Source organism: Pseudochaenichthys georgianus, chromosome 5 (assembly GCF_902827115.2).
Source record: "Pseudochaenichthys georgianus chromosome 5, fPseGeo1.2, whole genome shotgun sequence".
Classification (NCBI taxonomy): Eukaryota; Metazoa; Chordata; class Actinopteri; order Perciformes; family Channichthyidae; genus Pseudochaenichthys; species Pseudochaenichthys georgianus.
The window spans coordinates 17,270,992-17,281,934 of record NC_047507.1 but is presented as its reverse complement, the minus strand read 5'-3'; the positions used below and the strand labels follow the sequence as shown (position 1 = coordinate 17,281,934).

General features: G+C 39.5%; 2 protein-coding genes across 4 annotated transcripts; one reads left to right on the top strand and one right to left on the bottom strand.

Moving 5' to 3' along the window:
• Positions 1 to 1,557: 1,557 nt before the first annotated feature.
• LOC117446130 (rho guanine nucleotide exchange factor 19) lies at positions 1,558 to 4,440 on the top strand. Of its 3 annotated transcripts, none has more exons than XM_071203288.1 (10): positions 1,558 to 1,754; positions 1,995 to 2,054; positions 2,150 to 2,442; positions 2,688 to 2,848; positions 2,932 to 3,096; positions 3,175 to 3,304; positions 3,385 to 3,459; positions 3,545 to 3,640; positions 3,727 to 4,022; positions 4,117 to 4,440. In XM_071203288.1, exons 1-10 carry the CDS (start codon positions 1,694 to 1,696, stop codon positions 4,160 to 4,162), a joined length of 1,383 nt encoding a protein of 460 aa, XP_071059389.1. In that variant the 5' UTR covers positions 1,558 to 1,693; the 3' UTR covers positions 4,163 to 4,440. The 3 variants fall into 3 exon arrangements, with proteins under 3 accessions (XP_071059389.1, XP_033938027.1, XP_071059388.1); XM_034082136.1 differs by having other exon boundaries at positions 1,990 to 2,054; positions 3,545 to 3,637; XM_071203287.1 differs by having other exon boundaries at positions 1,990 to 2,054.
• cplane2 (ciliogenesis and planar polarity effector 2) lies at positions 4,391 to 7,428 on the bottom strand. The gene is made up of 5 exons (XM_034082139.2): positions 7,100 to 7,428; positions 6,328 to 6,480; positions 6,096 to 6,220; positions 5,837 to 5,976; positions 4,391 to 5,733 (listed from the first exon to the last, which is right to left on the bottom strand). Exons 1-5 carry the CDS (start codon positions 7,212 to 7,214, stop codon positions 5,520 to 5,522), a joined length of 747 nt encoding a protein of 248 aa, XP_033938030.1. The 5' UTR covers positions 7,215 to 7,428; the 3' UTR covers positions 4,391 to 5,519.
• Positions 7,429 to 10,943: the final 3,515 nt, after the last annotated feature.

Genomic DNA, 10,943 nt, shown 5'->3' with positions numbered 1-10,943 from the left:
CACTGTGGATTTATTTTTTACTTCTGCATTTTTATAATCAAGTCATACAAAACCGCTAATCGAATCAATGTACTCAACTATGTCAACTTTAATACAACGGGAGACAAATGGGGAATGCAGTTTGTGCACCAAAACTGTGGAAAGACTATCTTGACGTCTTGTTTAGCTCTCAAACAATTATCTGTTTTTCCCCCCAGCTCTGAGAAGCCTTAATGTCCTTTGTACAATGCATTGTGGGAAAATGGTGGTTCTAAGGAATGCATAAGGCCTACTGATTTCTTTAAATATACTTTTTTTAAATGTGTTTTCCTATTTGGAAAAATTACTTGGCTAAATGAATAACCCAACTTACGAAATATGATAGATGGGTCATTCTACAGAAAAGGTGGAAGTGCTGTCACTCCACCTGCAGACACCAAAATACATGACGTTGACCTAATACTCACATTCATTATATATGTTGAATAAATAGAGATTGTCTTTGCAATGGTACTAAATAAAAAATGGTTTTATACGTAAATTGCAATTTATTTAAAATGTCAAGTTCAAGGAACTGCCTTGTCACTTTGATCATACATGGAAGTGGAGCCTATAGTTTTAATTTCTATTATTATTTTTCAATAAATAAATCTAATTTATATTTACATAACATTACAAGCATTAAATATAACACTGAAATGGTAAAAAAAACGCAAATTATTATTAATAATATCAAATAAATATCAGTCACCCAAAATTACGTCATTGGTGTTACTGCTACACAAAACGCTTTTATTTTTAAATAATGTACTGTCTCTGAAGTGCCTCCTGTAACAAGAGATAATTGGAGGCAGTGCAGTGGACAAAGACATAAGGAAAGTCAGATACTTCTTACTTTGTTTGTTAAAGGTGTCATTTTATCTTCAAATTGTACATGCGTCTTTCAAGTCTGTCATTAGTGTTACTCATTGCATTGCCCGAGGAGTGAACATTTGAATGGGAAAATGTATTGTATTGAAGAGTTGAACGATTTTGATATTGACTGAAGCCATATTTGGTCTGACACATTGCAGCCATTTTGTTAAAATGGTAGTGTTTTCTCCAAATTGTCACTGGTGTTACTCTTCTTCCTGGTAACACCAGTGACATTCCTATACAAATAAGCTTTGTATAAAGTATAAAAATAATAAAAATATTTTAAGCTCTACTTGTTGTGGATTCATCAAGTTAGTTATTGCTATTTAACAGGTTTTAGATGTTTTTAGAAGGAATATATTTCAGCAGATTTGTATCACCCAGATTCCACCTTTTATGTAGAATGACCCAGATATCATTTAATACTTTTTTTCTGAATTGATCAATGAAAAAAGTTAAGAATCTTAATTTCCCAGAGCGCTGATGTTGAAAAATTGCTAGATTTGTTCAGAAAACTGAAACTGAAAAAAAGGACAAACATTCAACCACTTGTTCAGATTTGAACTAGTTTGTATTGAACTGGGACACAGCTCGAGAGATCACGAGAGGCTTGAAAAGAAACACACACCTGGTTCCAGTTATTGTGATTGCTGCTCAGTTCAGACTGCATCAGCCTGCGCTCACTCAATCTGAGTGTCTCTGGGACAAATAAAGGATCAGACAAACACCTTGGTCAGAGTTTTCAAATAAAGAGTCTGTGTGATAGACTGAGGCGCTATGGATCAATGTGACTGCACACATGAAGACATTGGAGGCCATGATGGGAGCAGTGACTCCCTGGAAGAGCTTCAGGATTCAAGGTAAGGACCGCATGGTGCACTTCACTTCGAAAACTAAGTTAACTTTATTTGTAGGATTGTGACGATGAAATATATTTTTCCTTTTAGATCCCTCCCATAGAAGTATCTTTAACTTGGGATTTGAAACCTATAGCCCAACCTTTTTCTCAGCAAACTAGTTAGAGGACAATCCAGAATTGTCTGTGTTAATAACATTTTAAACGTTTTAACTAACTGAACTGCTTATTAAACGCAGGGCAGCAGATACAGCTGAGGAGGAAGAGCTGAGTGTGTCCTTCCTGTTAAAGTACTTCAATTTATGTAAGTGTATCTTTCTCTGCGCTATTAAGTGGTTTAATAGTGTAACCTGCAGCCATGTCATGTGACTTTCCTTCATTTCCTTGTTTGCTCCGAAGACCCTCTGTACCAGGACTACCAGGAATACTGTATGCAGGCGGAGAGCGATGATTTGAACACACCGAACACAGGTTCTTTGAGCGCACTGACAATCCCCCAGGAGCTACAGACTCCTATTATTGCCTACCTCAGCAGCGTGGATAAAAGCTTTCAACAACTAGACATTGATGCGAATATATGCTTGGCTAAGGCTCCCCCAGTCAGGTGTTCGACCCTTTGGCAAGATCTAGAGGAGGTGAAGGCGTCTGGCCTGCTCGGAAGGTTGCCAGACGGAGAGATCCACCTTCAGGAGGTGAGTGACAACAGATTATTGTTAAAGGCTCAGTTGGACACTTTAGTTTATTGGAAATGTTCCCAAAACGGGATTAAATATACTATTTTCCAGAGAATAATTTTAGCTGTGAAACTATGCAAATTTATTATTGAGGTTTATTAGTTTTGCTGACAGTAAGAAATCAAAATATCCTCCTACTTTTGCAGAGAAATTGTCATAGAAATGTATAAATAATGAATTGTTCTCTTTTTCTCCCTCTGAAGTCGATCTTTGAGTTGATCGGCTCTGAAGTGTCTTACCTAAACAGCCTTACTATTGCTGTCAAACACTTCTATGCTTCGAAGGAACTGAAACAGTCCCTGACTCCAATGGAGCATCACAATTTGTTTTCCAACATTTGTCAAATAATGGCAGCCAGTAAAAAGTGAGAACTCCACATATCACTACATCTTTTTTTTTTTTTTAAAGTGTTTACGTCTGCTAAATTTAAGTTTTTGTCACTTATAGGTTCCTTATGGATCTGGAAGGTCAACTGGAGGGTCAACTGGAGGAGAGTGTGTTGATTTCTCAGGTGGAAGACATTGTGCTGCAGCACTGCCCTGAGTTTCACAGGGTCTATGTGCCGTATGTGACCAACATGAGGTACCAGGAGACGATGGTCAACCAGCTGCTGTAAGTCTCTGTACATTACATTACTGCTGGCGCTCCACAACACCAATAACTATACATTCAATCTGTTCCATTTCCAAGGCAGCAGAACAGAGATTTTCTGCATTTAATCAGGAACATTGAGAGTCACAAAGACTGTCAAAGACAGGACCTGAAGTCATTCCTTGCCCTTCCTTTCCAAAGAATCACACGTATTAAACTCCTCCTTCAGGTTAGCGTCTCATGATATTGTAATTGTTTGCATGCATATACATAATTCTAAGGTTTGTGTTCGGTTGTCTTTCATTTCAGAGCATCCTGAAACAGACCAAACCAGACGCTGACTCTATATCCAATCTCGAAAAAGCAATAGCAGCCATCCACGAGGTAAGAGTTTTACAGGATCTGTGAGCAATCGAAGGCATGATTAGCAAATAGATTTGAAATGTTATGCATCTTCTCTGACCCACAGATTGTAACAGAGTGTGACAAGGGGGTCCGAAAAATGGAACAAATTGAAGAGCTGGTTTATCTGGACAGGCTGCTGGATTTTGGCAAAATGAAGGTGGCGAGTTTCTTAACACAGGTTACAAAAAACGGGATCAAGTTTTTTTTATAAAATCTGACTGAATGAATGTCTCTTCCTCGTTGCAGTCGGTCCCTCTGGTTGTAAGCGGGCGTGTTCTGCTGCACCAGGGTCCCATGAGACAAAGTGGCTTCTCAAGTGTATACCTCCACCTCTTTAATGACCTTTTGGTCATCTCATCAAAGAAGTATTATTTCCAACACGCGGGGTTCACAGTTATGGATCATGCTGAATTCCCCAGACATGTGAAAGTGGAGCATGTTCAGAACGAGCTCCTGGGTCCGCCCCCAGACTCCTTCCTGTTGCATCTCTCTAAAAGTCACACCGGACAACCCACCACCATGAAACTTGCTGCAGAAACAAGGTACAAGTGGACATTTTGTATATGTCTTTAATACTAATAAATATCCTGTAGTTGATGATTAATTTATTATTGGCTTTTTATGATTGTATTGCAGGTCGGATACAGAGGTGTGGATGAAGTTGCTGCAGTGTGAACGGTAGAGGATTCATGATTCTGCAAACTAATTTTAAACTTAGAAATGTGGTTGTTTTAAATTGCACATTTCTAATATAAACATTTGATAACAATTATTGTATGACTTTTTTGATTTATCTTCCACTTAACTGCACCTTTTTATAATCTTAAGTGCACCATATGGCACAAGGATTTAAACATGCACTTTTTTTCACAATTTGACACAAGGCAAGTAAAGGGACACTTTGTATTACTTCTTGAGAATGTATTTATTCACTTGTATTAAAATGCTGGAAACGTTTAATCAATGTGTCTTTCACTTTATTGTAAACAAGTTTATCCCTATTCTGACAAACACTTCAAATGAATAAAGAAGGTAAGAATAGAGTGAGGAAAAAATGGCCACTGATCTTCTCACTGTGAAATACTGATACAACATTTAACCCAATACCAAGCAGACATTATTTTGACTCAGTGTAGGTGTTTTAAGTGTATGTGTAAAGGAAATCTGTAATATCATCGGTAACAAAGCAAAGAAAAACGAGCTGTAATTTTAAAATTGAGAACTGTAGGTGCTCAAACAGGCATCCAGTGTCATGAAGAACACAAAATAATAGACACGTCTGCAGGTTAATATAACCATAGTCTCAGACGATCTATTATTTCTCAGTTTAAACATTCTCCTTATGTTCCTCCGCCCTGAAACGTGAGCGATGGAAGGTGCGAGGAGTAGAGGCAACAGGCATAAAACGTGATTCAAGTTGTCATATTAAAGAATTGAAAAGCTGTATCAGTACATTGCCATGCCTGTGCATCCTTGCTCATGGCTCCTCCACTGAGCGTATTCTCCTTGAGAAGCATTTTAGGAATGTAATGATCCTTTAACATGGCGTGCAATGTTCACAGGCAGGAGGACAGACGAGAGAACGAGGCACATAATAGAACAATTAGATTAGCTTATCTGGTCTCACGATATTGATACAACACCCTGCTGACATAAAGGTGAGTACAAATAAAATGTATTGCAGTGATAATTCAAATCCCAATTTTAAAAACCCACCTGTTCAAATCTGCCTACTCACTGTAGTGCTCCCATTATGTCTCCTCCATGATTTCCTGTTTGTGTTTTTATCATGTTCTGTTGCCTATTAGCGTTTTCTTTCTTTTAACAAATTGTACGGTGTCATGAAAGACGCCTAAAAATAAAATTTATTATAATAGAATGATATGAAATAATCAAATCAGCCCCAAATAAGTTTCCTTCATCTCATCCCGGGGGATCTAAAGCTCTCCCAGATCAGTTGTCGATACACAGGCACACTGCAGGGACCTCACCTTGAGTGCAGGTCGCCTAAACTGCCTACTAAAACATCTAAGTCAGGATTAAAGTACATTCCCTGTCTCCTGCTGTGAATGGCGTCTGGCTGATACACAGTCCTGATGCCACAGGTGCTCCGCCAGGCAGTTGAGGAGAGAGGCCACATCCCCCAGTCCGTCACTGACCTCCCCCCCCACACGCAGCACTGGTACGCTCCACGTCTCCTGAAAGTTCCTCACGTCTCTCTCTGCCACGTCACAGTGCATGAAAAGGTCAAATCTGAAGAAGACATTAAGGCCAATCTCTGTATAGATATAGCAGTTATAGATTCAGATTAACTTTCATAACATTCATATTTTATTTAAAGAATGTTAGAGGATACTTGGTGCCAACCACCAATTTCACAACACGACCCACAGGAGCCCCAGTCCATTTAGCGATTTGGTTTGACAGATCATCAAAGGAGGTCCTGTCAGTGAAGGAGAACAGGAAGAGGACGGCGTCCACCTGCTCCTTACAGGCCTGGAGACAAGAAAGTGTGATTTAACATAACGTCTGACAGAAGACATCAGGAATGTATGTTTAGTCTATTACAGAATAATGTGAGCGTAGTGTGCAAACACACTATATCACCAACACACCGGCAGCAGATGGTCGAATCTACGCAAGGCATTCTCCCCACAGTCCCACAGCTGCAGACGGAAGAAAAGCACTCTGCCATTTTCTCTAAGTTTTACCGGCCAGTACACCACCGTTGTCTCAATACCTTGAACACAACATAAGTAAAATAAAATGTGTGGTCTCACCTGATCAACCCTTTACATGTGTAAATTATTCTTAAAAAACAACTGACTCGCATTGATCTGGGTCTACCTGTGGTTTCATAGTGCATGTTAGGAATATTCAAGCCTGCAAGACGTGCAGCCAGAGCAGTCTTCCCCACTCCACTCTTGCCGGAGAGGAAGATTTTATAGTGAACGGTGTCCACGGCTACATGTGGGGGCATCACCGGAGACTCCAACAGGCCTGTAAAATCATTTATAAAAGAAACATTTAAATGCTTACATTTGTAAGATACTGATATTCATACTTTCAATTTTATTATTTATTATACGTACATACATGGATCAATAATTGTGTTATGTTGCAGGTTTATGTCCATTTGTTTAATTGTCACTTTTTGTATTATTCCACAGGACAGCATGTACGTTTTGTCATCTGGTTTTGAGTGATAAAGGTCATATGCCAAATAAAATAGTGCACCTAACCCTAACCCTTGTAACATCCAAGTGTTTTATTCTATTTTCCTTCTGCTTGCCCCATAATTCAAACCTTACTGTGTACTTTGTTGTTGCATTGTATTATTAACACTTCATGGACATCTTATTTTGGTAGCCAAAGTGTAGATTTAAAAAAGAGAAGGCAACTGTATCTGCCAGCCACTGTTAGATTGTACAGCTCATTTGTTTAGTATGAAATGAAAATTATTGTATCTGGTTATGTCTGTAAAATGTGTTTTCTTAGTCACAAAAATGTACTGTAGAAATAATTCCTTGTGTCAAACGCTGGTTACGCAAATGACATGCTGCTTTAAAAAAAAAAAAAAAAACATTTCAACTAAAATGCTAAAGTTTATTTGTCCTACCGAAGTTTTTGCGCCTCTTTTTGTGCAGTATTTTGCTGAAATACTCTTTGCTGTCTTTACACCGATGCCAGTCTGCCACAATGATTGATCCGGAGGAAGGAGAAACGTGTGCCATGGTGTTGTTGCCTCTAGAGTTAGCATCACATTGCTATGTTCAGTTTATCCTCCAGAAAGGACGAACTGTAGCGGAACAAGACAACTCGTGAAACCGGAGACGCAATCAAAGAAATGCAAACAGTCTTTTCTCACAACGAAGTGCTTTAAAACTTGCAAGTAGAGCCGACAAACAACATGTTTTTAGTGCAGCCAATCTATTAGAACTTCCGTAAACGAAATCATCCCTTGACAACCGCTTGACGTCACTTCCGTTCCCCATGTAGTTTAGGACATGGTTTAGGACATATAAAGAGTAGACGCCGCATTGGCTGCTGGGGCGCAAGAAATACGGCCGCCATCTTGGACCGGTCATTCTACAGACATTCTACCCATAGACAGCAGAGGTTTCAAGATGCCAGAGCACTGTGCAGCATATTGCTGTGCAAGTCGGCTGACGATTGCGAACAGGGGTCGGGGGATTACTTTTCACAAGTAAGATTCAACATTATAATTGGTTGTATTTTGTAAATAGAATATTATTGTACTGTATTGATGTCCGCCAGCGAAATCGTAGCCAGCAAACATTATGTCCATGGCCAACTGAGACTTTATAAATCGCTGCTGTAACAAGTGAATGTCCCCGTTGTGGGATGAATACAGTAAAATCTAATCTAATCTATCTAGGAAGAAGAAGGAAGAAAGAAAATAAGCTTGACCTCCTTCTTAAAATGTTTTTGTGTTGACTCTCAAATCTCCCGTTTTTATTTTGAAGGTTTCCCAAAGACAAAGATATGAGAAAGAAGTGGGAAGTTGCTTTGAGGAGGGAAGGGTTCACTGCAAGCGAGTCATCCGTGATTTGCAGTGAGCATTTTAAGCAGGACGAGTTTGACAGGACAGATTGTCCGACTCAGAGATGGTGTTATTCCCTCCATCTTCAGCTTCCCGGTTCACCTCCAAAGAGTAGGTGTATCATCATAAGGTTATTAGCATTCATAAATGTAAATATTCTATTATCAATAACAGGGCAGGGTGGTGTGTGTGTGTGTGTGTGTGTGTGTGTGTGTGTGTGTGTGTGTGTGTGTGTGTGTGTGTGTGTGTGTGTGTGTGTGTGTGTGTGTGTGTGTGTGTGTGTGTGTGTGTGTGTGTGTGTGTGTGTGTGTGTGTGTGTGTTTGTGGTGTGTGTGTGTGTGTGTGTGTGTGTGTGTGTGTGTGTGTGTGTGTGTGTGTGTGTGTGTGTGTGTGTGTGTGTGTGTGTGTGTGTGTGTGTGTGTGTGTGTGTGTGTGTGTGTGTGTGTGTGTGTGTGTGTGTGTGTGTGTGTGTGTGTGTGATATTCTGCTTTTTCATTTTAGCCAGAAAAGGGCAGGACTACGTCTACTTCCAGAAAAGCTGAAGAGAGCCTGTCTGTGGCCCCTCAGGACGACCCAGAAGCTTCAACCTCACACTCACAACCTCAGCCTAATGATGTGAGTATTTCTATTTTCAACATCATTCATAATGGTCCTAGACAAAGTAAAATCTCTCTTGTTTGCTGCCACTCATATTAAACACACTCACAAATAAACACATACACACACAATTGAAGACATGTTGAACATGCATTCCTGGCACACACACACACACACACACGATGCTGGCAGTGGCTTTGACAGGTGATGACTATAAGAAAGAATGTGGGCCATACTCTAGTTGTGTCAAAGTGATGTGTGTGAACTGAAACATCACTCAAACCATGTTCATCCCTCTTATAGGATCATAGCTATGTCTCGCCTGCTTCTCCTACTGCTCTTAAGGCCAGACTCAATGAAGCTTTAGCAAGAGTGGAGAGTCTCGAGCGAGAGAGGAAGAATGCCATGGCTAGAGAAAAGAGGGCAGAGACCACAGTGAGGAGTCTTTTGGGGGATTTGAGGGAAAAGAACCTCATTAATGAAGAACTCAAAGAGAGGCTTGATTTCTACTCGGGTAAGATGAAATTAGCACTTTGAAATTCATGTACATCTTACTCTTACACTCTTTATTAAACTCCTTTGTTATTATATGAAGGGGACTTATTCATTTTTTCTCATACAATTTCAGATCTTCAAATAGACTTGAAGGCAAAGCAGGGCCATGAGTACTCCAAGGACCACAGAGAATGTGCCCTCACACTCCATCTACATGGTCCAAAGGCATACAAATACCTCAGAGAGACTACAACAAAAAGGTAGTCTTAATGTTGTTCAATTTCATTTTTGGAAATTACGGTTGCAAGTACGTTAAATAGCTACTTCTCAATTTTTTTACAGGTGGCTGTGTTCGGTGGATGGCAAGCCTGGCCTGAACAAGATGATGCTGGATATGCTGGAGAGAAGATGCCAGGAAGACCAGGCTAAACATGGATGTGTTTCACTCATGTTGGATGACATGGCCATCAGAAAACATGTGCAATATAATCCACATAACCAGTCAATGTCTGGTTTTGTAGACATGGGTGATGAAACAATGAGACCGATACTGCTACTGAGGCTCTTGTGTTCATGGTGGTTGGCCTACACGTACATTGGAAGGCTCCCATTGCATATTACCTGACGAAGTCTTTGTCACCTGAAACACAAAGGGTCCTAATCTAAATCTAAAATCTAATCTAATCTATCTAGGAAGAAGAAGGAAGAAAATAAGCTTGACCTCCTTCTTAACATGTTTTTGTGTTGACTCTCAAATCTCCCGTTTTTATTTTGATGGTTTCCCAAAGACAAAGATATGAGAAAGAGGTTCTCAGTCATGCTTTGGAGGAGCCGCATGCACGGGGCATTCGGGTGTCATGAGCAACTTTGTGTAAATATGGTTTGGGCGGGGTGGTGTCATGTTCTTGTGTTTAACTTGAACATTTACATTTTTTATATAGATGTAGAAGTACATTTTCATTTTTTATGACATAGATATTCATTTTTACTGATATATAACTTCTGTCTATGTATAATGTATTATTGTTTCTTCATTTTTCAACTTATTAAAATAGCTGAGTATAGGCCTACACAATATGCTTCTCTATCATATATAGACCATTAGTGTTTTTTTATGTTTGTGTGTATATATTATATATCGTGTGTCTTTTGCAAAATACCTATCATACATAACATAGGCTATCAAATACCAGAATATTCTATTGCCGTTAAGCCTACTATGAACATTAAAATACGCCGAATCATGTGTCCGGTATCATGCCTACATATATGACGTTTGCAGAAAACTCCCCCCCCCGTGAAAATCAGTTTTGTATTCAGCGAGTTATGATTGATAAAATGTGCTGACACTTCATTGCGCCTGCCAGACAGATTACACTGAGTGGAGCGGGTGACCGGTCCAAGATGGCGGCCCCACGGCTCGTCAGCGCCAATAGGCAGCAGCGGTCGATGCGGCGTCTACTCTTTATATGTCTATGGTTTAGGATGTCTCCTTCAGGTGCTTCGATAAATCTTGTGTCTTTGGTCTTTATCTGCCACTAACGTGTTTAGGGACAAGATAAAGAGTCGTGCCTTAAACAAAACAGGCACTGCTTTTGAGTATGCTAAGGTTAACCTCATAAATTAACCTTATATTTGTAAGGAGCGCTTTGAGAGTCATTGAAAAAGCGCTATAATAAATATAAGGATTATTATTATTATTATAAAGTTTTAGTAGACCTTAAAGGATCATTAATAAATGTTACGCTGCATGAAACACTAAATAAAGTTGTTTTTATCAACACAGTTTTTACATTCATTTACACAC

Bases quoted from the DNA above. Each gene is read 5' to 3' on its own strand.
- LOC117446130 (XM_071203287.1), top strand. From the start codon at position 1,672: ATGGATCAATGTGACTGCACACATGAAGACATTGGAGGCCATGATGGG. The intron at 3,097-3,174 runs GTAAGTCTCTGT...TCCATTTCCAAG, and splicing joins ACGATGGTCAACCAGCTGCT to GCAGCAGAACAGAGATTTTC. The intron at 3,305-3,384 runs GTTAGCGTCTCA...CTTTCATTTCAG, and splicing joins GTATTAAACTCCTCCTTCAG to AGCATCCTGAAACAGACCAA.
- cplane2 (XM_034082139.2), bottom strand. From the start codon at position 7,214: ATGGCACACGTTTCTCCTTCCTCCGGATCAATCATTGTGGCAGACTGG. The intron at 6,481-7,099 runs GTAGGACAAATA...ATGATTTTACAG, and splicing joins AAAGAGGCGCAAAAACTTCG to GCCTGTTGGAGTCTCCGGTG. The intron at 6,221-6,327 runs GTAGACCCAGAT...GTTGTGTTCAAG, and splicing joins CATGCACTATGAAACCACAG to GTATTGAGACAACGGTGGTG.